General features: G+C 36.2%; 1 protein-coding gene across 6 annotated transcripts in view; it reads left to right on the top strand.

Moving 5' to 3' along the window:
- LOC119074549 overlaps positions 1-25956 on the top strand; it is a 53861-nt gene extending 27905 nt beyond the window's left edge. For 5 of the 6 annotated variants that reach the window (XM_037180721.1, XM_037180723.1, XM_037180720.1 and 2 more), the window contains exons 3-17: positions 17226-17602; positions 17672-17819; positions 18281-18400; positions 19007-19128; positions 19197-19403; positions 19470-19641; positions 19711-19908; positions 19964-20154; positions 20398-23244; positions 23314-23526; positions 23590-24180; positions 24244-24398; positions 24469-24631; positions 24700-24851; positions 25401-25956. In XM_037180721.1, the coding sequence (XP_037036616.1) occupies positions 17242-17602; positions 17672-17819; positions 18281-18400; positions 19007-19128; positions 19197-19403; positions 19470-19641; positions 19711-19908; positions 19964-20154; positions 20398-23244; positions 23314-23526; positions 23590-24180; positions 24244-24398; positions 24469-24631; positions 24700-24851; positions 25401-25592 (5832 nt within the window). In that variant the 5' untranslated portion in view covers positions 17226-17241 and the 3' untranslated portion in view covers positions 25593-25956. The remainder of the gene's footprint in view (positions 1-17225; positions 17603-17671; positions 17820-18280; positions 18401-19006; positions 19129-19196; positions 19404-19469; positions 19642-19710; positions 19909-19963; positions 20155-20397; positions 23245-23313; positions 23527-23589; positions 24181-24243; positions 24399-24468; positions 24632-24699; positions 24852-25400) is intronic. The other variant, XM_037180725.1, reaches the window with a different exon arrangement.
- The last annotated feature ends 1973 nt before the right edge of the window (positions 25957-27929 follow it).

Raw genomic sequence — 27929 nt, forward strand, 5'->3', positions numbered from 1 at the left:
AACTGTACCGAACGATAGTCTGATAAAATATGGTACATTTTTAACCAAATAAGTAAGTCAAAAGCAACTGTCTGAATGTGTGCAGTGCACTCATGCATATTCTTGTTGCTGCTGCGCCTCCACTCATTTGACAAACATTCGCACTCGGACACACATTCAAACTCATGCAATTATGGCTCACTTACGTGACCAAGTATGTAACATACTATGAAGATATAAATATTCAATTGAATTTTCACTGGAAAATTCGCTTATCTGCAGGAAAAATGCGAGAATGTTGCCCTGATTCTTCTACAAAATTTTGAATTGGATGAAATAAAGGGCATTCACTATTCATAGAATATGTGAACAATATGTGAACGCTGGTATGAGGAATAATACTTACACGAGTCATTCAAAACATTTTACATTTCGTATGATTCCTCTAGTGCATTCGACATTGTTTAGTATGTTATGCTTTGAACTGTCGAGTACGTTGACTCACAGTAATGGAATACAGTAGAAAAAACAAACAAAACATAAATGTGTAATGCCGCACAACATCCAACATCCAATGCAACAGTCATTATTATTGTATAATGTTTTATGGTATGCAACGTCACAGCTCTGCTTAGCAGTGCTGTGGTAACGTAAACATTCCGTGCAATATGAGAAGTTTCGGTAGTTTATTTTTTACAAATGTGCAATAACTCTTGCCGCCCCTTTTTAAATTTGATTTTATTTTTCTACTTTTTTTTGCAATTCTCATAGTGAGTACACTGCAAATATAATAAAAATTGTATAAAGCTCATTGTTATTCGTATTGTGTTGTGAACCAACCCTTTAGGTAGATTGAATAACATTGTGATTTTAATACAGAAATGATTGAAACTGTCCTTCCTTATGCATTCGAATTTAACGATTAATGTTCATGTTAGACCAAGTAATGAAAATTGTGCCAATCATTCATTAGATTGTAATCATATCTGTACGACTACAACACGGAACGCATGTAATCTTGACGAAGAAAAAGGAAGCAAAAACAAAAATTATCTACAAAATAAACAGACCTGCCCAACACACCAAAATGTACATCAATGATAAAACCTTCAACCATCATCATCATCAGCATTTCTTGGAAGTTTATTTGCGGAAGATTTTTTTTCCCCCATTATTCAACGTTCATTTCATTTTGCATTCCAACAACATAATGGATTGTATAGTTTGGCATTATAAATGTTGTGATGTTGATGACGGAGATTGGAAGGTATACATTAAAAATTCGCCAGAAAATTACTCATATTTTGATACCATGTCGGCTTAACGAAATGTTTGAGTCAATGACTCATGCACACACTGCACATTTTCAACCATTCGTTTCTTTCAAGGTCGACTGATGCCACATCGTCATCTGATGTGCCAAACCTTTACTTAGCTATTTACATATGCAAATAGAGAGTAAATTGCACCAAAATGATTTTGTTTGTACAATGGATTTTGAAATTGTAGAGGTGCGTCGTTATTTTATGAATGTAAAAGACAAATAACTTGAGTGATCTATGTAGGTTTTCTGTCGCGTTTTCGAGAGTTTTCATTATCATCGACACTCGACACATGAGATTGAAGAGTATGATTTTCACTGTATTCTGTTAATTGTTGAAAAAGAAACTGCAGCGAAAATACTACTACATGCTATTGATTTCCCTAGGGTCGAAAACGGTTTATTAAATTACAAGGGAAAACAAGAGGATTTTAATGGGGAACATCCATTACAAAACCGGTGATAAAAATGAAGAGTCAGATTTTCGTGTGATTGTTGACCTCAGCTTCGCCTCGTATCAAAACTCGACTTTTAATTTTTTTAATACCTTGCCATGCATACAATTAACTATTTTATACTATTACGGGCATGTCCATTGCTCTAATTCAAAAGCTGCAGAACGAACGTCCGGGTACGATAACAAAAAAGATTTCAGAAGAATACCTGTAATTTGTCTCCAGGTAACCTTTTTCTCATATAAGAAGCACGTTATCTACCTCAGATAATCTGAGTCTACATACAAATGCATTCAGTACCTTTTGTAGCAATCACTAACTACAAACCAAATAGCTGTAGGACTTTTCTTCTTGGATTCTTTGCTCTAAGAAAATTCCTTCCTATAGACATTGAGCTTTTTCAGAAAAAAAATTCGTTTACAACGGGACATGCCATGGAATTCGCCTTTAACTGTGTAAGAGTTGTTGAAAACTCGATGGTCAAATTTTCTGGGACATACACTTTTCCCCTAAGCTAAGCATACAGTAGACTTAAGTGAACTTATGTACACTAGTTTAGATGCAAAAAATAGGGCTTGGAACAGTTCAAATTCAGGTCAGTTTGCCTTGTATGTAAAAACTCAGCCATAGTCAGACACTGACTTCAGGGAGTGGAATGATTTGAAGTCACTGTTAGTGGTCATTCGTTAGACATGCTTAGTTTAGGAACGTGTACAAGATTATATTCTCTGAACAGGTCACCTACAGGTAAATTTTTATTTGAATAAGGAAACAAGCTGGAATATATTCATAGATCTCATCTCCTTAGCTGTTCAGAAGTGAATTCATTCATGTGGTTTATTAAAATTCTGGCAGGAATAATAGGATTAAAATGGTTGTCGTCTAATCTTCAGCACGAAAAGTTGATTAAAGGACAAAATCCACTCAATAAATACGGTGAGCACAATATACACGACGGCAAGTAATAAAATAAAATGTTCGTTAACAGAAATGAAATCAGAGCTTTGGAATGCAAAAACCACAGCAAAAAAGAAAGAGAACAGCTGGCCTGTTTATCATGAGTGCCCATTTGTTTTATGTTTGTTTTTATGGAGATTTTTCTGATGATAAGAGATTATTATTGAAATAACAGAAAGGCAACCTTTTTTATTTAGAAAATTGTGTTGGTAAGTACGTTCATGTAAAATGCAAACGAACACCATTAATATTTGGCGAGGCTTTTATAGTTAGACAATCTGACAATATTTCACTACACTTCTCACACGATTTTCTTGAACAAAACAACATTAAGCTAATTCGACCAGTAAACGAAACTGTAGCAAAAAATGGACCTAAAGAAAAAATGCGAAATTGTTCATCATAAAAATTGGTGGAAAAAAAATCTGACCTTCACAGTTAATTACATGGTCGAAAACTTGAATTTGAATATTTTGGATATTCTTTTTATTCATATTTTTTTCGCTCAGCCGTAATTTAAAATCATCTTTTGAAAACAAAATCAACTCTTTTTACAAAACCTTATAAATATGATGGCTATAAATGTTGTAATAGGTCGGTAGGATGAGAATTGAAAACACATTTGATATTCAGAAAAGTAGATTTTTACTAGCAGCTTTCGGGTTTTTAATTTCGGACGATCATGTTTACAAATCAAGAGTGTTAGCAAGTCCGATCTTAAACTAAAATTCTGCTGAGATAGACTCAGTGGAGCATTCAGTTTTCTTAATGTTACCTTCCTTATAAACTCATGACTGATAGAGTACCCGGTATCGTATTATCTTAATATAGTATATAGTATAAAGAAAAGACTGATCAATGTAATGTCCATAACTATACCTATAACTATACCTATACCCATAACTATACCAAACTAAAATTGATCCATGAATAAGACTTTTTAACTATTTAAATTTGGTAAATGCCTTCTCTGACGATTTGACCACCTGAATCCTCTGCTGCTTTAGGTCCAGCTATAATGGTTTAAGAAGAAATCGCTCGCGAATCGCACGCGGTGAACACGACGTTTTTCATGTTTGTGAGGATAACTTTATTTCCCAATACAAACTGTCTTCACATTTTGTGGACGTGTCTGATAAAAATTCAGGGATGAAAATTTCTACTTTCTCAATTCTGTCTCATGAAGTGGAAATAGAAATTTTCTCAGTCGAACTGTTACTTTGATTGAACCGTAAACACATTACCAAAAAAAGCTTACAAAGGGAAATCTGACGCAAGTCCATGTACATACTTCCAAAACCACTCATTTTAGGTGACGCATTTTGCGTTTGTATACTCAAATAAAAGTTTAAAACAAAAATGTGACGCAGAAAATTTTGAGTTAAAATTTTATTAAGAACGAAATTTGCTTCTCAAGTGGTAGTACTGATTTCGATCAATTTTTATGCAAATTCCGGAAGCTGACAGATCTATAAATCGGCCAAGTCACTGGTTTTGACATGTGATAGCTCAGTGAACACTAATAGACGCCAAGAGTTTTTAATGTTTGGACCCATCCGCAAGTAAAAGAGAGACTTTTGATATTTGCTGTGTGGCTCCGCAGTCTACGACAATTTTGTATCCTGTAACTTGACTTGCTAATGAAATGATTTTCTCGCCTGCACTGACAAAAAAGTTTCGAAAAACTCAGCTGTTGCAGGTAACTTTGTCTCCAGGTAATCTACAGTAGCTGCCACAGCTGTAGCGCCGGAAAAACACCTCATTAGCCCAATATCCCATATTGCCCGGAGTCAGAGCAGGCCTAAGCGCCCATACAAAAAATACAGCTGCGGCAGATAACGTAGATTACTTGGAGACAAAGTTACCTGCTACAGGTGAGTTTTTCGAAACTTTTTTGTCAGTGCAGGTGAGAAAATATCCATTTAATGCATGTAGTTATGTAGTCGCCTTCGGCTCGGATATGCAAACTCTACCCCCAAAATAACAGTTTTCAAACATTGGCGCTTAAACACACACTTGTGACTTCCGCTCGTATCACAAATTGAACCCTCATGTAATGATCTACCTCCGCAGCACCCAATGTAACATACTATTTTTCGTCTCAGATGAAACTTCGAATGCCTTTGTTGTGAAAAATTGTAAGTTTACACTGGGAATAAAAGTGAATGTTGTATTTTCTTCGGTGACTTGTATAGACGGAAATACATTCCAGCGAAGAAACTTTCCATCTTTGTTCGTTGGGTGAACAAATAACTATAAGTTCAAACGATATCGTAATGTTTAGATGGTAATATGTTCGACGTTACCCGAACTTGCAATTTTAAAATGCTGAAAACTCATATATGAAATTGAATACACATTGATTAGAAGTGAAGGGATGGTTTGACCAAACACCGCCCGAGTTCCGTTTAATAGAGATACTGGATCAAAGAGAAATAGGTAGTTCAAAATATGTCGTTATTGGTTACTGTACAAATACATGTAATGTATTTCTGCTCGATTGAGTTATATTTGATATTGCCAGCATTTTCCTCGTCTATTTTGGGATAAATTGCTGATGTTGATATTCATTTACATTTCCGAACATTTTGTAAGACTTTCAATTTCAAAATCGCATAAAATATAAACAGAAAACAATGTTAATAACGAACCGAACATGAATGCATGCATTGTATATATGGATGTGGTTTTTGTGAAATAATTTACGTTCCTTCAATGAAAACAAAAATTTAATTTAATTTGATTAAATAATAATAAAATAATGAGCGGCGGCGTTTATGTAACGATAATATGAAATGGCTGTTAAAGTGTGTATAAAACTCATAAAAATCATAGATTTGATTTTCACCTCTCAGTTGTCTGTCGATTACAAAATTATATTCAACTGACAAGGTTAATTGGATGTGGATAATTGGGTATTTGGGTTTAGAATCGATAAATGTCTTACATATGATATGCCATTGATATGCGTAACGACTTCTAAATAATTGAATTCGTCACTCATTGATACAAAAAGAAGCACTGAGCTAACGGCAAAGAAGAAAAATTAATTACGTCTTCTGATTATGACTACATTTACACGCTGATGTGCCAGATCACAATGACTACGACTGATGCTCAATGCAACAGTAATTGCAATTCTTTTTCAACAATAAGTTTTATATATGGAAAATGGAACGAAATTTGCATACAATCTCCGACAAACAAGAAGAAAATTCTCGCCAAAGATTGTAATTACAAATTTAATTCTTTTTTATGTGAAATGAACTTCTCCATTCACGATGGATGTAATTAGTGTTTGAATTAGACCTTTTGCGTTGAATTTTGACTCTGCTTTTTTAATCATTTTTTTTTTTTACGAAAAGCTCAATGAATGGGCAATCTAATTTATTATGGGGTTTGTTGGGTGGAAAATGCATTTCATGTCTGACTGAATGCTTGAGGTGAGGATCCTTGAGTTTTTTTTTTTTTTTTAACTTTTTACAAATTCATTGTTACACTAATTGAAGAGCTCTTCCTCGCATGGGAATCGTGCAAATAAATTGAAAAGAAGTAAACTCTTTTTTTCCGTTCACGTTCACACTTAAATCATCATAGCAAAATTTCCGTTTCAATATTGCCGTGTAATTGGAAATCATTAAAGATTAAAAAAATTCAATTACTGATTTGACATTGACTGTTCTTCAGTTAAATAATTTAGTTACTTTCGTGCTTCTTCTCAACAGAGAAAACTCAAATTTATTTCCACTTCGAGAAAAAAAAAATGAAATTCGTTTTATTTCTCTTTCACCTCTGTTTAACAACGAACGAAGGGTTCAAGTTTAACAAACGTTAAGCGTATCGCAATTTAAATCATTAAGACAGTCGCCTTTTTTACATCACAACATGAAAGTTCATTGTTATTGTTTGGAATAATAGATTGCATCAGACCCTAGAATGTAAATTATTATTAAATAATTGCGATGTTTGCGGTGTACGAACCAACAGTGGTTCACCATCAACCATCTTAGTTTCGCACACATGTATCAATCATTCAAATGCCTTATTCTGTGCTAGTTGGTAGTTCTCATATCACGAGTTTCATTGAAAAAACGAATTTTGTCATCTAGTTCAGAGGGGCCCATTGCAGCTAAAATATTTTTTTAGATTTCATCTAAAAAAGGCAACATCATTTCATGGGGTTGCCATCGTAGCTACCACATACTAGGTGTCACTTGTAAAATTAATCGAAAATGAGCTTGAATTGCGTTAAAAAAAATCGAAAAATTACGAGCTGACACATATAGATGCTAAGGCAACCACTTAGTGTCCTTCTATTGGCGTACTTTTTCCTGTACCAATAGAAAATAGCACACCTGTCCCAGTATTTGATCGCGTAGTTCACCCTCGATTACTTGGGTACTTCCCAGTTTTTATTTTACGGCTCGGGACCGAAATTGAGGGAATTTTTCAATACTTCTCGTGATTTCCATTTGCATGAAAAGTTGTATACAGTGGACTTTTTCACTCATCAAAATAGAACAGTATTTTCAACGTATCATACCCTACTTTTGCTAGCCTTCTTCATCTAAAGTTACCAATATTTGTGGACGTCCTTTAACTGAAAATACTTCCAATACGAATCTCACACAAAAAATTTCCCTATTTGTTAATGTTTTTATACCATTCACCGATACATTCAAATTAATTAATGCTAAATTCAAGTTTGAATCATTTTTTTAATGGTTTTCTGCTAATATTTGCTACATTATCTCATCGAAATCAAATAAACCTTTGAATTTAATTCAAAGAAAAGACGAAAATCTTTCATTTTTTTGTTTCTTTAATTTAATACCTGAAAAACAGACTGTTTAAATAGTTGTGTCATGGTCATCTTAATTTTATTTATCAAGCAGATAAACACAGTTATAATTATGGACAGTGAAAGAATTTTGCACGGATAATAGACCGTGCGCGATTTTGAGAAAAAAGTTTCATATTTCAATAAAAAGAAGATTTACCATGAAAACCATTGAAAAAAATATTTTAATTTTTTTATAGAAATTATTGAAAAATATTGTTGCCATCCCGATGCCATCCCACTTATTAGAATCTTAGTAAGAATCCAATTAGAATGAATTAGAATGGTTCGGATATCCTTTTAGTCTCATTCAAATTGCAGCTTTTAAAGTGAGATATAAAATCAAGCAGACATTTTTCAGATATTCTGTTTACACTTTTGTTCTACTGAATAATAATCTACATCAATTAAAAATAAATTATTTATACTGCACACGGTCTATTCCAGACGTTTTGTATGTATATTTTAAGCGAGGTATTAGGGAGTTTGTACAGATACAATTGAAACTTGAAGGCAGTTCATATAATAATATATTACGTCCTTGCTTGTAAGTTTGTTGTTTAGGCAAGTATTACCTTTGCGGAACGAGCCGAAGGCAAGGGGAGTAATCATAGAACCCAAAACAATAACTTACAAGCAATTACGAAAGATATTTTACACGCTTGTGTACGGTATTACGGTAAATGCATTTTCACTGTCACAAACAGTGACGGTAAGTGCACTTTACTGGGCATAAACGTGTTAATGAGTTAAACGAGTTAGAATGTTAGTGAACGGAGAGTGAATATTCCTATACAAAATTAACAAAATTCATTTGCTCAATATTTCTATCATAATAACAGTACTTTGTCTTCTTGACTTTGTGTTACACTCATCTAACCGAGCTGAACGATATGTTACGTATGCCAATGATGCCATTTATCATTTTACTAATTTATTTGCATTTTTTCGTTATAATTTGTTATTCAATCAATGGCCAATCATCGACCGAATCGTAAATCTTTTAAATCAACACGATTCGTCATTCATCGAACGAGTTTTTTTTTTTGCTTTCGTTCATAAATGTAGGCAGTTCAACATTGGTATGTTAGAAAAGATAAGCCCACTCAATCTGAATGTATTAACCGATAAGTCAATCATCATCATCAGTCCATTGATTTTGAATAATAATTTTCTCATGTTAAGTTTAGGTATACAATTAAATTAAATAAAGATTGTTATAAGATGTGCACCAACTGAAGTCGTCTTCCGATTTTCTATTTTTTCACAAATTTATTATGAATTTTAATCAAACGTTTTATTCATTCATCCGAGTCAGAAATTTATTGGTTAAAGTGAGATTTCAATTAGCCAACGACGGTACAAAATGTACTTTTACCTGATACTTTGTGGACTGTTGATTGAATGCAGTTGGTTGGTGTTTTTTTTTTAGTTTTTATTAATCACCACTCGTTTGTTATTTGTCATCGTATGCGTTTTTTGATCTTTGGATATTTTCTGTTGTTGTTTGTTAAATATATTTATCAAAAGAGAAAGGTTTGGTCTGTCGAACAAATGTAAACATTTAGCGACTCTTTATGCATCCCGTCCGAAAGATTAAAAGCTTTGAGTAGTTTTACATCGTAAATTGATTAATATTTACTAATTATGTCAAAATTATCATAATTAGTACTGCAAATTGAAGTTAATTAATATTCCCCGTTCACGTAAGCGAACAAGTATTTTAAATAAAATTAAATTCCGATTATTATCATCATCGATGTTACGAGAAACTTTCAAAAAAAAAGTGCAGACAATATACGTTTCTGCTGCAACTGGTCCTGACGAAATATAATCACTTCCACATAAGCCGTTCAACAATGTTTCACTTGATAAACAGGTTGTACAGTGCACGGCTTTATTCTTCCTAAATCATCGACTTTTCATCTCATTTTCGCAACGCATTATCCAAGAAACAAGAAAACATTATCCATATAATCGTGTGCATGCCAGCATGATTCCAATTTTGGCATTGTATTTATTATACGAAACAAGATCACAGCATTTCTTGTGCGGTCATCAGTAAAAGTGAAGTGTAAGGTGTTTTCCTTTCTTTTATTTTTTTTAATTTTATTTTATTTCTTTCTTTCGATTAAAGTTTAAAAATTATGAACGAAGAAAAAGTGGTAAATGGCATTGTCGGCGATTTTACTTGCTGTTTATTAGACATTTTTGGCTTTGTTCGTTGGGCATAATCAATTATACTTGAATGCAAAAAATGGTTTGCCATTGAAAAACCGAGAAGTTAATGACTTTTTTTTTGCGTATGAACTTGTAACGGTTGCAAAATAAATTGATCTAGTAACGAACAATATTCCACGAACCGGATTTAACATGCGGAAAGTTATAGCGTAATTTACCTTTCCTGCCATTCAGTTGTTTTTTCCTTGAGCTATTCATCGCCAATAAGAGAATTCATTGCAGTCAGTTTGTGAAAAGAAAAAGTTTTCTTTTTTTTCGATCAGCATTTCTAGTTATACGCACAGCGGAGTATAGAGAAGGTTGAGAGCGATTGTAGCGAGGATAATAGTAAGCTCGCAATGAGTTCCATTCTTATGAGACATGCATTTGATAAACCAAACTACGATACGGCAGCACGTTCAGTACATTCAAACTTTGATGTACTGTAGATTTTTTTTAGATTTAATCAGTTTAGGGTGATCATTTCTGATCAACGCACACAGATCATGGGATCCTATGTGCTACCCTGTCATCATGAAAATCTTGAAGCCCTTTTCAGGACCTCATCTCCTTCTCAACCTATTGCCTTACGCTCTACACGAATCACTCCAGGCGAGCAAACTGATCCCTATGATTAGATACCGAAATGACAGCTAATCCTTAGGGCAGAAAGCAAAGAGTGACTGGCGTCAACCTCGTTTCATTAGACTGTAAATTCTAGAAAGCCACTGGGAGGACAGCTGTGTCTCAACCCTTAGGCCTTACACTAATGACAGCGAGTAAGGCAACATTGTCGCCCGAATCACAGTTCTTGTCATTGGGATTGATAAAGCCTGTGATTTACATTCCGCTCGATATTGACCTGGTCCAGTCTCATATTTTATAAGACTAGCCCGTTCGAACGTAAGCTTTCTCTGCAGTGGGCCAATATGAAAGCCGAGCCAGACAGAAGCGTCACTCAGCAGCGCGCCACCAAAAGGTCAACCGCCAAACTTTACCAATATTTAGCCCAAAAGCCCTTACTTCCAAATTAGACTGACGGACGAGCCACCTTTGAGACGAGGACGAGGACCTTCGGTGCAAAAAGCGAAATGATGTACTGTACTGTATTCTTGCTAAATTTTTATCCCCGTACGTGGTAATGTGGCTCTTAGGATTAATATGCCGTTTAATATGTGATTTGAAAGAAGCTTACAGCATTTGAATGTGGTTATAGATCCGACAAATTGAGATAGGTACAGGTCGTTTCCTAACATTTCATCGCTACCTCATACTCAAACATCGTTCCAGCAGATCTTTCGACTTAAAACCATGGTGACGTATCAAAAGCTCTATACGAGGCAAAAGATCAATATTTCTTGGTAAAGCCTTTGGACGTATAGATTTAGAAGTTTATAAATTTTACTACGTACCCCATACGGAAGTTGACCATTATATAGCGAATAGCCCCCTGCAAAAATGATCGATTACATGTAGACTATTTTTGTAGGTAGTAGACCAGAATACGTTGGATTCTGCTAAGTACTTCATTACTTCAAAAAAAACTTTGTGAGACTCGCAGACTCACTCGTGTCTTTTTGAGCAACTTGCTCCGACAACAGTTTTTCGACATGTGTAAATAAATACCTCGCCTTCGGCTCGAATATACAAACTCTACGATCGTCGAAAGGACAGTGTGAGTCTTGTGAGTCTTTTATCACAAAATTGTTACCTCATGACTTACGGAAAACATTTTCCCATACTTTCCTAAATTTTCCCAAATTTTCCTTAATTTTCACTTAGTTTTGGGAAAATTTGAAAAAATGAAGGAAAATTTGGGAAATTGTTAAGAAAATATGTGAATTTTAACAGTTTTTGTTTTATTTGTCAATTACGTCGTTTGCTACTCAGACAATAATTAGCCTTATAAGGATCTCGTCCTCTTTTATGTATAAGGATTTGTATGGTGCTAATGCTGCGACGTTCTCCACTAGTTAGGTTAAAAATTGTCGTATTATTTTGTCATATGTCGGCTCAACATATCACCGATAATACCGACTCATAGTCCATCATTTCCAAATTGAATATAATTTAATAATGGAGTCAATTATACATTCGATAAAATTACAATGCTATTACATGGTCCAAGAAAGATGAATTACCGAAAACAACAATCCGAATACAAACAGTTCGTTCATCTTCACAAAACTTCTTGTGGTTCATCAACCGCGAATAAAATTAAAAATTGCTGAAGAGACCGAAGATCCGATTTATTGGGCCATACGAACAGAAAAAAAACGTATTGATGATTATGTTCCCTATATGCGATGTATTACGAAAGAAACAATTGTCTACGGTGCATATTATAAAGCGATGTGTTTTGAAGCATGAAACTGAAATATTTCATTGGTTTTACAATATTATACAATTATTATGCTGATACGTACTGTATGCATAGCGAATGAAATTTTTGAAAATAATAAATAATTCCGATGTTTACATATAACTTCAATCCATGAAATAATAGGTCCCGGGAGTTGTTTGATGTTGAGGCATTTTATGTTTAATTAAATTGCGGCATGAAAATGTGTAACGCAATATATGTGAATAGTCGAACACAGCAATATTTCAGTTGCCTATTATTTTGACAATGCGTGAATAATTAATGAGACCACCGGAAACATTTTTGCATTCCAACCACTCGAACTCTAATCATCATTTTTTTTTTAATATTTTTTTTTTGACATCAATCGTTTTAGATGATAAATTAATTCATTTGATTACAAATGTATCATATCTGTAACGTGCTGGCCCTCTAAAAAAATGAAAAAAAATTTAGAGGATGGATCTGTCTGCAATCGTTCGTTGAAATCAAAGGTATAATTGACTGCCATTATGGTTTAAAAAAAAAGTATTTGATAGTTAATGAGGTGCTTTCACATGAATGCATTCGTCTGGATAAACGATGATGACACTTCAAAACCAGTATTTATTTAAAGAGTCTTTCTCGAATGATTGTCCTATTGAATTCGTATGAAACTCAATTCGTTCAAAATTTGAAAACGATTTGAAATTTGGACCACTTCCAAGTAAGTACTTAACTTTTACCAATCGATGCAATTACACATTATACTGAGTATTTGACGAAGGTGTGACTGGAACTCTTCAGCACAATGCATCTTGAGTATTTTCATTTTTTGATAAAAGGTGTGGTAATATCAATCAGTTCCCTTAACCATTTATGAAATATGGTTTCATACTGTCTGTGAGACGTGACAAGCCATCAATAACCTTTTTACCAGCCAAAACATTTTCATATTCATTTCGAAACCGAAATTATTTCACAAGATTACAGGTAAATCTCTGTTGATTCGATGATCTTATCCGATTTTCGTTTTTATTGCTCTTTATTTTAGTGATGTGTAACAACGGGTACGATTGGATACCGATATACATGATTTATGATTGCTATCAATTAGTTAATTAAAATATTTTAAAAGTTTTTTTTTTAATGTTCACAGTGATGGAGTGATTGATTATACCGGTTACATTATAATTTTGAATTGCGGAACTTTAATGTGTATTTGTTAACAATTTCGTTGTTATGTTTCAATTGAAGGTCTTGAAAAATAATAATAAAAAAAATTGAGAAGAAAACAAAAGCGAGAGTTAAAGTGAAGAATATGGATTTGTTCAAATGATAATTTGAGATAATAAATATTATTTCACATTAAAAGGGTTGCTAAATAAATATTGTTTCAGATTTAGTGTCTTGTATTGAGGCACAGAGGCAAATAAATACGATTTATCTATTGTTCGTTGAAGATGTTCATAATCTACAGCATTGATCTAGTAAGCAAATACAGTCAACATTTAGAATATTTATATATTTGGTTATATGACTCGCTTCGCTCGTACCAACCAGTCAGCAAATAGCTATTTTGCTAACATGTGCCTAAATGGAAATTTTGCGTAATAGATGTGAAGATTGTCCCGAGGCGAAGCCGAGATTAACAACACATCGTATACGCAAATATCCAGTTTAGGCACAAATTAGCAACAAGATTTTATGTAGAAGCGTGGGATCTTCATTTTTCCAAACGTCACTTTGACGCACTAGTGAGCAGAAGCAAATAAATGAAAATCAATTTACGCGCTACTGTACGTAAATATCTATTTCAAAGGTTAAATAATAACTTCATAAATACATACAGTTGATCGCAGGGGCGCCGACTTCTAAGGACAAGCGAGGCTCGGGCACCACTACTCGAATGATGAGCACCACTACATCTTTCCAGTTTTACTTAAAAGAGCACCACTACTCCCAGATTCGCTTGTTGTATGAGCACCACTACTCCCAAACACATGTGGGCGTCTCTGGTTGATCGAGGCTCAGATATTTGTCCTTGACAAAGGATTTTCAAAAAGACTACAAGTGGCTCTCTGAGGATTTTTTTTTTAAATGATTTTATGAGGATATTTTTGACAATATTGTTTCCTTTTTCAAATTGGAGTGAGGGAGAATGATTTAATAAAAAGCTGTAAAAGAAACTGCACTGAGCGAAATGTCCTACGTGCTATGAGTATATCATTCGTGCCCCCTGTTAAAAAGTGTGGTAAGGTAGTTACACAGCCGGCTCGAATATAATACCTGCGAGACTTATTTCTCTTTGACAAAGTTTTAAAAATATGAATTTTATTGAATTCACCTACCGTAGAGACACCATATTAACAGTTTATAGTAATTATTCTACATTTTAGCAGCTATTGGTAACAAATGTTTTAAATTAAAAATCAACTTCTTCGAGATTTGAACCGGGGACCTCTGGATCTTAAACCAACGATCTTTCTAATGTTGCAATACAGTAGTTTGGTTCACATTTCTTATTGTTAAAGCGTACTTTGAAAGCCATATACGTGTGTGGTGTATAAGTTACAACGAGCGAGCACATAAATATTGATATGTCGTTTTTTAATATAATTGAATTTAAGTCGACTTGAAGGCAAGATAGTTGTGGATTATCAAAATACTTATAATCAATTTTAGATAATCAATTTTCTGATATGATTACGAAATAAAACTACTTCATAAAAATTAAAGTATTTTGACGAGAATTTCTCTAATTTACTAAATAAAATTTTGTCGTTTATTTTTTTCGTGTTCAGAAATATGAATATGATCCAGTTCAATGTTTAATACATCATCTATTTAACATACATGGTGTGCGTTTAACTTCCGTCCCACTCGTAAATTATTCACATTCCTCGTACATCATCACAATACGTAACACATGAATATTTAAATGTGACAATCGAAATACGTAACAACGTTTTCAACGTGCCCCACGTGTAGAAAACATTGTCAATGTATCATATACGCCAATGATGTATATCATACCGTACCGATGAATTTTACACATACCCGGAGTATTGTCTGAAGTCTCTTTTTCTGGGTGACACAATACCACAATAATTTGCACTTATGTTACTAGCCTCAACTATTGCATTTATTACAGTTTTAGTATTTCTGTTTGCTCGATGCACACTGAGCAAAATTTCCTACGTGCTATGCGTATATCATTCGTGCCCCCTGTTAAAAAGTGTGGTAAGGTAGTTGTACAGCCGGCTCGAATATAATACGTGCGAGAAGTATTTCTCATCCACAAAGATTTAAAAATATGAATTTTATTGAATTCATCTACGGTAGACACCATATTAGCAGCTTATAGTAGTTATTATGTATTTTATCAGCTATTTTTAACAAATATCTCAAATTAAAAATTGACTTTCTTTGGGAATTGAACCGGGGACCTCTGGATCATGAGCCAATGATCTTTCTAATGTTGCAGCACAGTAGTTTTGGTTGACATTTCTTATTGTTGAAGCGTACTTTAAAAGCCATATACGTGTGTGGCGTATAAGTTACGCATAGAACGTTATAAATTATCGCACATAAATAATTATATGTCGTTTTTTAACATAATTGAATTTAAGTCGATTTGATGGCAAGAAAGTTATGGATTATCAAAATGCTTATAATCAATTTCAGATAATTACAACTTAAACAACTTTCTGATATGATTACGAAATAAAACTACTTCATAAAAATGAAAGTATTTTGTCGAGATTTCTCTAATTTACTAAAAACCAATTTTGTAATTGATCTTCTTCGTGTTAAGAAATATAAATAAATATGATCCAAATTCAATGTTTGAGACCAACATCCACTATATACGTAAAACATACGTGATGTGCGTTTAATTTCCGTCCCACCCGTAAGTTATTCACATTCCACGTACATCACTATAATACGTAGCACATGAATGTTCAAATCTGACAATCGAAATACGTAGTTACGTTGTCAACGTGTCCCACGTATAGAAAACTTTGTCCATGTATCATATATGTCAATGATGTATATCATACTGTTCCGATGAATTTTACACATACGCGGAGTATTGTATGAAGTTTCTTTTTCTGGGTGCAATTTCGAAATACATTGATTGATTGACTGGAGTTCGCCGCTGGGGTTAATAAAATTAAATCGACATCTCGTCACACTGTGAAAAATGGCTAGGAGAGACTATTCGTATTCGCACGCAGTACAAATAATGTGCAAAAGAGACTACTCGCACACAGTGCAATTAGTGCCCAAGGAAGTACATTCCATTCGGAATATCATCGGCTTCTTTTACGTTTGTAATTTTACTTATTAGCCGGTACCGACCGCAATCCCTAGTAATTTATTTGAAACACTTTAAGTGAGCAGCTACCTTTGGAAATATTTTCCGATTTTTTTTTTGCTGTGCCAATATCGATGGATTGGAAATAAATTATAAATTCGACGAAACTCTGATATTAAATCCCTAAATTCAATTCAGCAAAGTTTTTGAAACCAAATAACATCAACTTCCATTTCATTTAATTAATCAAAATACTTTTTCTCAATGCATCCATAAACCATAAACCGATGAATTAATTGAATATGTGAGGTACATATAATATGCAATCTGTTCTATAACATGGAATTGTATTATATTGGCAAACGCATTCTAGTGAATAATTTTGTTGTTTTGAGTGAAATGAATGAATTCAATAAATTGAAACAAAACTGGCAATTCATAATGAAATGTCTCATTTAAATTGTTTGTCATCGTTACAAAAACATATTTGCTTTCAATTTTGTGCTGGTTAAACTCGTGATTGTGTGTATTGCCAGAATTCAATGAAAATGATACATTTACCTTCATTAATGTTTTATGCATGACCACATCTTTCGAGCTATGGCTAACGAGCGTAAAAAGGGTATATACCCTAATGTGGATGTGCAAATTTTCCTAACATCCTAGTTATTGCTAGAAAGACAAGCTGTTGTATGGCGACGACCATCTTCTTCTTTTCTCGCCCATTAAACAGAACATACTGTCTAGCCAAACGATACACCAACTAATCAAAATTTCCATTTTCTTTACAGGATACCATAATAAGCTATGGATTACAATCGCCAACGGAATGGCGCCGACTCAGATCAAACCGATCACTCATATCCATATAAAAATGAAGTATCCCTGTCGATAAGCGATGACCAGCCCGCAATCATTACGCCAACACCATCACCACGATCACAGAAATCGGATGAAACGAATCCACCGCAAAGTATGGATAACGTTGCATTGACCAAGCCGAATGGCAGTGCGAAAGAAAGTCGAACCGGTTTGGACAATCCTGGATTTGAAGTGGAACCGACAAAAACACAACGACCATTAAGCTCGTTCGGTAATGGTCATCACTCAGACCAATTGAAAGCACCAAATGGAAAGAATAATGGAACCACTGAGATACCATTAACAGGTAGATTGGACGCATTGAAATTTGCGTTGACGGTAGGGGAATTTCGTTAATGTTTTTGTTCATTTACAGAAGCTGTGAATTTAGAATTAGTAAATCTTAATAAACCAACAAATGGCCATGATAATGGGTTACCACATAAAAAAGATGTTCAAGTGGACGTAGGCGACCCGTATGACGAATATTTTGTTCCTGTTAACGAACATAGGAAATATATGAGGTAATGGGATAATTTTACATTTATCATTCGAACTTCTCCTCTTCCACCCCTTCAATCACTGTCGACAATTTTATCACCCCTGAATGAAAAACAAATTCTCAATTTATCGAAATGAACTACTTTACCACTCAAAATACAATAGAATTTGAGCAGTGAGGTTGTTCATTTCGACAAATTACGGGACCGTTTCACTTCATAACATACCAAGGCAAAATCCGTGAAGCTAACATTTTCGGGCTCGGTAACGGTGGATGTGATTTATTTGTCGCATACGAGCCAGTACTGAAAATTGGGCATCACGGATCGAGGTGGAGATCCGCGATACCATTTTTCAATTTATGGAGCGGTAATAGCTTCATGTACCGAGCGTTTCAAAATTCACTGACTCAACTGTAAAGCGTATTTTACAGGCGAGAGCTGAAAACATAAATTATGAACTAACGTCGACGCTTGTGTTTTAGTGTATCCTTTGGTAAAAAACGCGATAAACACGATAAACGTGGAGTAGATCATTGGGGCCATTCATTCAATGAGCCGGTTCAAGGATTTGTGGATTATAAAAACTGGAAAAAAGTCTCGAGGTACCCCCTTAACGTCCGTCTATATTTTGTTTGTTTATTGATGGTTATTATGGTCTTATCGTTTTTTGTTACATTTTTATTGCCTTTAATGCTTCCACATCGACATTAACAATGGTTTCTCCTTTTGTTTATGTAAATATTTTTACCAGAGAAATGATTAACGGTTGCTGCTGATCTGTTGGAACTTATAGCAGTTCGCCTGTTGTTATCATCTCTGTCTGCATTTTTTCGCTAAATCATACAGAAACGCTAAACCCATTTAAACATTCTACTTTATGGGGTGTACCTCCACTGAACAGACTTCATTCAAGCTTTTTTTGTCTGACTATATTAGTATGCTTAAGAATCTGTCTCTCAAAATTTACCGGCTGAAATGGAAAGGTCCAGTTACCGCACTAGAAAAAAAATGGTTTTGGGCTCTGTTTTCCTCTGTTACACATCCATAGATACATTAAGGGCTACCCTCGATACGATTTAAACTACAAAATTTTACACATTTTTTAAACTCATTGTTGAAGTTATGAAAAGCTTCGCGGTGATGGTTCATGATTGTCTGTTTTTTGCATAGTTTCAATGCCACTTTTTAAATCAAACAAATCATTTCAGGGGCGAGAAACTCTATGTGACAAAAGACAAAAGAATTAAGTCGAAATGGAGAAAATACCTTTGCTGGGCGATTTGTTTGTCACTGTTAGCAGGTGCTGTCTTAATTGGAATTTTAGCAGCAAGTATGTCATTCTCAGCATCAAATGAATTTCGAAGTAAAACTTATTTCATTCGCAATTGTGTTTTGCAGCTGGTGTAATTTTAAGTAGTGATCCAACACCCATAGAGTCAAGACAATTTGCAGAAGAGAAGAATGTTGCAGTTGCGTCATTTGGTGGTGGTAAGTCAAATAATACTTCAACGACGTCATCAACTACAGCTCCAACAACAACTCAACCGCCGGATCTACCATTAACTGTTCCTGTAGTCGTTGCAACTGAGGACACTGTTATCTATGGTTGGTTTGCCTTCCCCTAGCTATCATTGCAAGATCTAATTTTCTCTTCGTTATAATGAACCACAGTACCGAATACCGTGGATGCGTCATTGAAGATAACAAATTTGGAATTCAGAGACGATTACAATGATCATGAGAGTGGGGCATATAAATCTCTGACCAAAAGTCTGGAAGATGAATTGAAGAAATCAATAATTGAGACCGTTGATGATGTCCATGTTAAAATTATGAATCTCAGGTAAAGCGGATGGCATGATCCTTTTTTTGCTCGCAATTTCGCCTAACTTCAATTAATTTCGTTTTTAAGTTCTGGTTCGGTCGTAGTGGATTACCGAGTTAGTTGGAACGAAAACTCAGACAGCCTATTTACACCCGACACTCTACTGAATACGGTATCCGACTATTTGGCATCACATGGTGGATATTTCAATAATGAATATCAGATTCCTGTAAATTCAATAAAAATGGCTAAACTGGTCGATGCGTGCTCAATGCACTCGCTGAGGTAATAGTGATAATCGACCGGTATATAGTATAAATAGCTAACAATTCTGTTTTAGCTGCGCACACGGCTGTGAGTTTGATCAAAATATGATCGATTTCGCTTGCACTTGTCCAGAAAATATGGAGCTAAGCGAAGACTTAACCAATTGTCAAGTAAAACGGGTATCCAGTATAAATGCTTACGAAGTGACTAGTCGAGCTAAGTTCGGCGATCACGTGGAAAGTCCTCAGCCGGAACCAGAACCAAGTGAGTATAACTACTCATCTGTAGTGAGTAATAATAAAGTGGTTTATTGTGTAGATTACAACGTATTTGAAGCTGTATCTGATTCAATTACAGTTGGGACATCCCAAAAATACCGAAATTTCACTCAACTATTATGAGTGTGTCTTAACAAGTTTTTGAGAATTTTTGGATGCCCTTTACTGTAGCCATTGAAAGAAATATTGTTGTTATTTGCTGAAGTTATTAATATCTGACAATTTACAGAATCAGAGCCGGAACCTTCATCTGAACCGGAACCTTCATCTGAACCGGAACCTTCATCTGAACCGGAACCTTCATCTGAACAGGAGCCTTCATCTGAACCAGAACCTTCATCTGAACCGGAACCTTCATCTGAACCGGAACCTTCATCTGAACCGGAACCTTCATCTGAACCGGAACCTTCATCTGAACCGAAACCTTCATCTGAACCGGAACCTTCATCTGAACCGGAACCTTCATCTGAACCGGAACCTTCATCTGAACCGGAACCTTCATCTGAACCGGAACCTTCATCTGAACCGGAACCTTCCTCTGAATCGAAACCTTCTTCAGAACCTGAACCTTCTTCAGAACCTGAACCTTCTTCAGAACCTGAACCTTCTTCAGAACCGGAACCTTCTTCAGAACCCGAACCTTCAAAGCCAGTTGCTAACGAAACGATAATACAAGAAATCCGTTCCAAGTTAGGTAAAGAGCTTGTTCTAGATTCGGATCTTGAAGTGACTAGTCAACCAACGAGCGAACCTGAACCTACGAGTGAGCCTGAGCCATCAAGCGAGCCAGAACCATCAAGCGAGCCAGAACCATCAAGCGAACCAGAACCATCAAGCGAACCAGAACCATCAAGCGAACCTGAACTAACGAGTGAACCTGAACCAACGAGTGAACCTGAGCCATCGAGTGAACCTGAACCATCGAGTGAACCTGAACCATCGAGTGAACCTGAACCATCAAGCGAACCAGAGCCAACCAGTAATACTGAATCATCTAGCGAACCAGAACCAACTAGTGAGCCAGAACCGGCAAAAAAACCTGAGCCAACGAGTAGACCGCAACCGTCAAGCAAACCAGAACCATCAAGCGAACCAGAACCATCAAGCGAAGCAGAACCATCAAGCGAACCAGAACCATCAAGTGAACCGGAACCAACAAGTAAACCGGAGCCAGAACCATCAAGCGAACCTAATACCACAAGCGTGCCTGAACCAACAGTCGAAACAAATGAACCGGTAAATGGAAACAAGTCTATCAATGTAGTATCTATTTCAAGCTCTACGGAAACTAAATCGGAACAATCTGAACCGTCAACTCAAACGGAGCACAATTCAAAAGAGGATTCTTTTTCTGAAACAGTAGTGGGCAGTCAAAACTCAATTACGGAAGCTGATAAAAAGCAACAATTCACGTACGAATTTTCAACGACAGAAAGAAATGAGAATTCAGTCAATCGGCCGATAATGCTTCCTAATTCGTCTGAATCAACTACTGATACCAGTAGCGATGATGAAAAGGTCGCACCGGTTACTGAAAATATAACCGACGATACGCCAATGCCGACAGAAACGTATTTCAAGGCACCTCGAATTATCGAAATGCGTCAAGATGAGATAAACGTCATGGACGGTTCCACAACACAAAGGAACGAAGAAACAAGCCCGGTGACGTTCTATGCCAAACCGAATTTAATTGATGTCGCTCATGAATCGTCATCTGAACTATCTCCTTTCCTAACTACCACTCAGCCGTCATCCGATCGCAAAGCCATGTATGCGGTGACGGAAAATGTTGCTGAAGCTGATACGGTTCCATCAAATCAATTATTGGATCAATCGCCATTTTTACCAGAAGGTGTGAACAATGCCACGTTGTTGAATATTCTAAACGCGGGTCACGATGGTCAGGACACTTCATTGGTTGATCAAAATGATACCATTGACAATGCGGTGACTAGAGAAGATATTAAGGAAAAAACGAAGAAACCACGACTAGATGACGATGAAAACCACGAACACAATCCTATCGACGATGACTATCACAAAGACAAATTTGGTGGAGTTACCGTATCACCGATCCTACTATCTGTGATTCCCCTAGAACAAGCCACACCAAGGAATGAACTCATTCGCAAGGATGACGATGATGATCTTGATATTGATCATATAACCGATACAGCAGACATATCGACGGAAGACGAAAGTATTAGCGAAACAACACTGCGCATTGAACCATCGTCCACTACCGCAGAGGATCGTGATAACAAAATCACTAGACTGGTTGAAGTGACAACAGTAAGTGATAGCGACGTTGATAACGATACGGAAAAGGAGAAAGATGACGATACTGCTCATACGGAATTGCCATTAAACATCAGAGAAAGTGAAACCGAATCAACTACCGACATGAACTCTGCTACTTCTGCAAAAACGATTGAGATTGCTTCCTCACCAATCAGTGACGCTATCAATGACATATACGAATCCAGTGAAAAATACTCGAAATCGGGCAGCCTGTACGACGACCAATATTCTAGGCTGAATGACAACGACCTCAAAGTCATACCGTTGAGTAAAGAGAACAAGAAATCTGATCGGATAATTGATGTGGGCCAGTCAACGACAAAACCAAACGAGCTTGAGGACACCAACGAACAATCGACTACCGGTCATTTTTTAGAGTCAGCGACGTTTCAGTCGATCAATAAATCGATTGAAGCGTCCAGAAGCTCGGATAGTGACGACAGTCACGACAATTTAGATAATAAGGGTGAGATGACGGTTGATAGAAGGGAAGATTTTAAATTGGACGGTATCGCGACGTTCTCCCGTTGTACAGCGGGTCAATTCGAGTGTACAAATGGAACTTCATTCAAGGATGGTACACCTTGTATAGCACTTAGCGAAAGATGTGATTCAATAGCTCAATGCACTGATAATTCTGATGAGGTTGACTGCGAACGACTCGGTTGCCCTGGGCATTTTCAATGCAAAGATGGAACTTGTTTGGGACGACACTTGGTCTGTGATGGCAAAATAAAGCACTGCAGCGATGGTAGCGATGAACTGAATTGTGGTAAGTCTTAACACTGTCCCGCATTCACCCGTCATCTGTGACTCAATTTTGTTGTGTTTCTATTCGCAGAAAATTGGAAATGTAATTTTGATGAAATATCGTGCAGTCCCAATGGCCCATGTTTACCGGCACTGTGGCAGTGCGATGGTCTTGAACATTGCCCGAACGGCGCTGATGAGACTAATTGTCCAGATGCATGCAAGAACAATGAATTTTTCTGCTCCATTCAACGGCGATGCATTCCCGAAGTGTGGAAATGTGACGGAGAAATTGATTGCACGGGTACGACTGAAGAAGCCGACAAATTTTTCACATTTTTTGAGCGAATGAATTTTGTTTTTGCAGAGGGTGAAGACGAACGAATATGCGACTGTTCATTGGACAGTTTCAAATGTCGAACTGGAGGCGGCTGCATTCCATTGAAGTATGTTTGCGATGGTAATCCACAATGTCCAGACTTTTCCGACGAGTGGCAATGTTTCAAAACTGACGAGACAAACATTGTGTTGGCGAACTCTACCGACGAATCTAGTGGTACCAGCACCGAATCCGAAGTGCACAAAATCTTAAGCATTAAAAAATCGAATGGGCAGCATATGATGGTGTGCGCAAACGATTGGCATCAAAACTACTCGAACGCCATTTGCTCCAAATTGGGATTCGGTGCTGCCGAACAATGGTCAGCAATATATTTGGCTGAAACGCAAGCGAATGCAACGTTCTTTAGACTGCGAGATTCTCTCGACAATAGCATATTGACCAATTTGTATGAGGTCGATCACTGTGAGGACGGAGTTGTTGCCCTGCAATGTGCGCAATTTGAATGCGGCAAATTTTTAGAGTTAGAAAGTCTGAAAGGGAAAAAATCTAACTCAACCAATGTCCCTAGTCTTGCAGTAGCTGTGAGTGGAACAGTTCGGTGTACGGCAACGATAGGTAAATCATATCAATTTTGCTAGTTTTTCTGCTGAGCTGTAATCGAACGTAAAACAATTTCAGTTGCACCACAATGGGCGCTGGCAAGTTACTCGTGTGTAATGGGTAAATCGAAGAAAATTATCGAAAACGAAGACGTGCCATGGAAGCTAGAAGTGGGATTGACTGTAAATGAAACGACTCAAGTGCCAATCGTTCGCATCCATAAGTACCCTCAAGTAAGAACGAGACATTGGACATGCCTTACTATTAACAGCAGAAAAATTCACGAGAAAACTTTGTTCACAGGCAAAATTCAAACACTTCTTCTACTCTGGTGATGCTGTGCTCTTGGAATTATCGGAACCGTTAACGTTTTCCGATAGCATTTCGCCAGTTTGCCTGTCTGATAGAGTGATGAAGAAATCGCAAATTTGTATGGTTGCAGGATTTGGTCTCAGTTCGTTAAGAGGTATGCCTTGTCTTTAGGATTTTCGGACTCCGGCTAGTGTATGTGTTAACCATGTTACATGTTCTTAGATCTTCAAAAAACAATCGGCAAAGAGTTGGTCAGTTCAAGTAATTACATGTACGTTAATCAGTGCAACTCGACGAATCAATTTGCCGGCTCACTGTCCGATGATGCCATTTGTTCAGAACATTACGGAAGTTACGTGAACGATACGTGCTATGTGAGTATAATCACTTCATTGTCATGCCTACACTACGAAACGTTTAACCATACTTGTGTCGAAGGGAATGAGGCATTAGTCCATAGTTTCTGAAAAAACTAGTTGAGGCTACCACAAGGGCAGCTGGTAGCAAAATTGAAACGGTTCAGTGGATTTTCCACATCAAATTTTTATCACACAAAACGATGTCCTCTGAAAAGTCGATGGAAGAACCACTAGGAGATTTTGCTGCCAATACGGTGTTTAAGTAGAGCGAGATGGAAAATCCACTCAGGGTCTGCTGTCATCGATAATACAAAAGAATCTGACAGCAGACCCCGAGATGGAACAATAGGTTGTCGGTTCGCCATCTCTCTCACTTAATCACTCTATACCTTCGAGGCCCAACAACTCAGAAGTCTCACCTGTTCTTTCAGAACCTAGATTGAGCCTATTGTTTTCAACATATGCTTTTTCCCCAATTTCAAACCTGCAACGCTTGATATCTAAACTATACCAAGTACGCAGGCTATCAAAAGATTTTTTTTTAAATTCATTTTAACTTTCCAGAATGATGAAGGTTCACCACTATTGTGTCTCACTGATACACCACCATCAATGTGGACGTTACAGGGTATCCTTGGCTACCATGGTAACTGTGGCGAGCAACCCGAATCGGCTGTTTACACATCGATACCGAAAAAGCTACTGAATTGGATTGTCAACACCGTTGGCAATGAAGCAATAGTAAAAAAGTCATAGAAAGCGAAGCAGAATTTTTATTGTTAAATATTATTGAACAAACGAGCAGATGAAATGGAACATAAAATTCCACAAAAAAGGGAAAACTTTTAATAATTCGAAATATGAATCCATCCATTGTACAGTTACGATTTTAGTTATTTTATTTGGTAAAATTATTCGAAAAAATGTTATTACTTAATTGATTAATAAAATTTTATTAATTTTTAATTTAAAGTTAATCATGCACTTGGTACTTTATGTCCTCGTTTAATCAAATGTCTTTTCGATGATATAAGTTACTGAAGATATTGATGTTACATATTTAGGTCTAGGAGAGGAAAAAATCATGTTAAATATTTTAAATAAAAATTTAAAAACAAAAAATCTTTTTTGCATTTTTTACATGTTGCATCGCTTTCCCGAGTCGATTGGAGAAAAAAAGTTACAGCCAAATTATTTAATAGCAGATTCGGGTAAAGGTCCTTCTGAAACTAGAAGAAATCTCGTTTACAGAAAAGAAATTGTTCGCAAAATTACGAGGTATCAGGGAATGAAGGCTGAAATTGTTCTCATCGCGGTAACAAGTATCGTTTGATCTAAATAAATAAATAAATAATAAGTTGTCGTTGTAGTTTTTGGTGAGCGTTATAAATGTGGAATCAAGCAGACTTCCCGACCTGGATATCCTCAAACAAAACGCGACTTCTTTAATAAGATTACAAAATTTTATTCAAGAAAAAAACTATTTGGAAATACAGAAGATCAACGTGTCTCACTGAAAGTATGAGCTTGACTGAATGATTCTACGTTACTCGACTGTACACAATCATCTCTGTGGACTAAAAATGCAAATAAAAAAAATCTCTCCTGGTTTCTCTCTTATCAGTTCAAAGGTAATGTGGCATGGCCACTTACTCATTACCTTTACCACACGGCCGTTCTGCTCACTCATCTGTCTCAGATGAGCTTGTATCATCCTCCAATGTTGTCCATGTCTTCATCATATCGGCTGCTGATGACGTAACATTTGGACCTTCGTGCTGACCAATTTTCGCCACACCATAACGATCGTTTCGCTTGACGATCGTAACTTGATACGGTCCAAGAAATTTCGGATAAAATTTCAGTCCACTACCGAATTGTGTCCGCTGAATTGCCACCAGATCACCAACCTTGTACTTAATCGCCTCCTTCTGATTTCTATTGTACGTTTGTACGTCTATTGTTTTCTTCTTGTACATCCAGCCACGACATTACCGAAACCACGAAAATTTCTGGTCGTTGATTTCATCGGCACTTTTCTTCTTAAACGATCGTAAACCACTTTCCGCATCAAAGTAACTGGACTGCCGGAATCGACCGCTGCCTTAATCGTATCTTTGTGATGATGGACCATTATGTATGAGCTGTCTTCATCTTGTATGGCAATGTTACGCACTGACTTGGCACTTTCTTTCGCTTCGTTCGTGTTAGCCGATTTCTCAGTGCACTCTGGGTGCTGCGGGAATTGGTCCACTTCGGAAATTTTGTATCTTTTGTATCCGACTATAATATGCTTGTCTGTCTGAGTCATTGAAAAATCTGCTCACAAAATGAAACGTAAATATTTCCAGACAACGTTCCTTTGTGTGGTCCCTTTACTTAACACATTGAAATTAATTGCGGCTTGCCAACTTTCGGCACCCTGGACTTTACTTAAATAGTCGAGGAATGCCTCCAAATAAATTTCTAAAAATCCGAAACTGAATTCTAGATTTTTAGAAATTTATTTGGAGGCATTCCACGACTATTTAAGTAAAGTCCAGGGTGCCGAAAGTTGACAAGCCGCAATTATTTTGAATGTGTTAAAATGGCTGTTAGCTAAAAATTTCGAATTTACAACACAATACTGAAATGGAAATTTCAAATTTTCAATCAAAATTTTTTTAACATTCATAATTATTGGTTTTGATTGCGAACGAACTCAGTAAAAGGTATCGTTCCCGTGATATATATCACGGGAACGACTATGTTTAGATAGTGCAAATATGTATAAAACCAATAATTATGAATGTTATTATGGGGAAGATCGGGGAAGACTCTTCAGCTCTATCGATCTTCCCCAGTTCGGTTGTACTACGGTAAATACTTTAGCTCGTATTCAATTTTGAAATTTGTGGGCATGAACAGCAAATCATAAAAATGCCCACAAAACTGTCCACGAATACACTACAATGAAAACATACGCGCATACTTTGTGCGCGTGTATAATGCGATATTTGATGTGTAACTAGATTGATTTTGAATGAATTTGTTTGTATAGAGTTTATGTGATAAAGTGGTAGTCTCGACTGGATACGTTATGGTCGCAAACGA

Source organism: Bradysia coprophila, unplaced genomic scaffold, assembly GCF_014529535.1.
Source record: "Bradysia coprophila strain Holo2 unplaced genomic scaffold, BU_Bcop_v1 contig_151, whole genome shotgun sequence".
NCBI lineage: Eukaryota > Metazoa > Arthropoda > Insecta > Diptera > Sciaridae > Bradysia > Bradysia coprophila.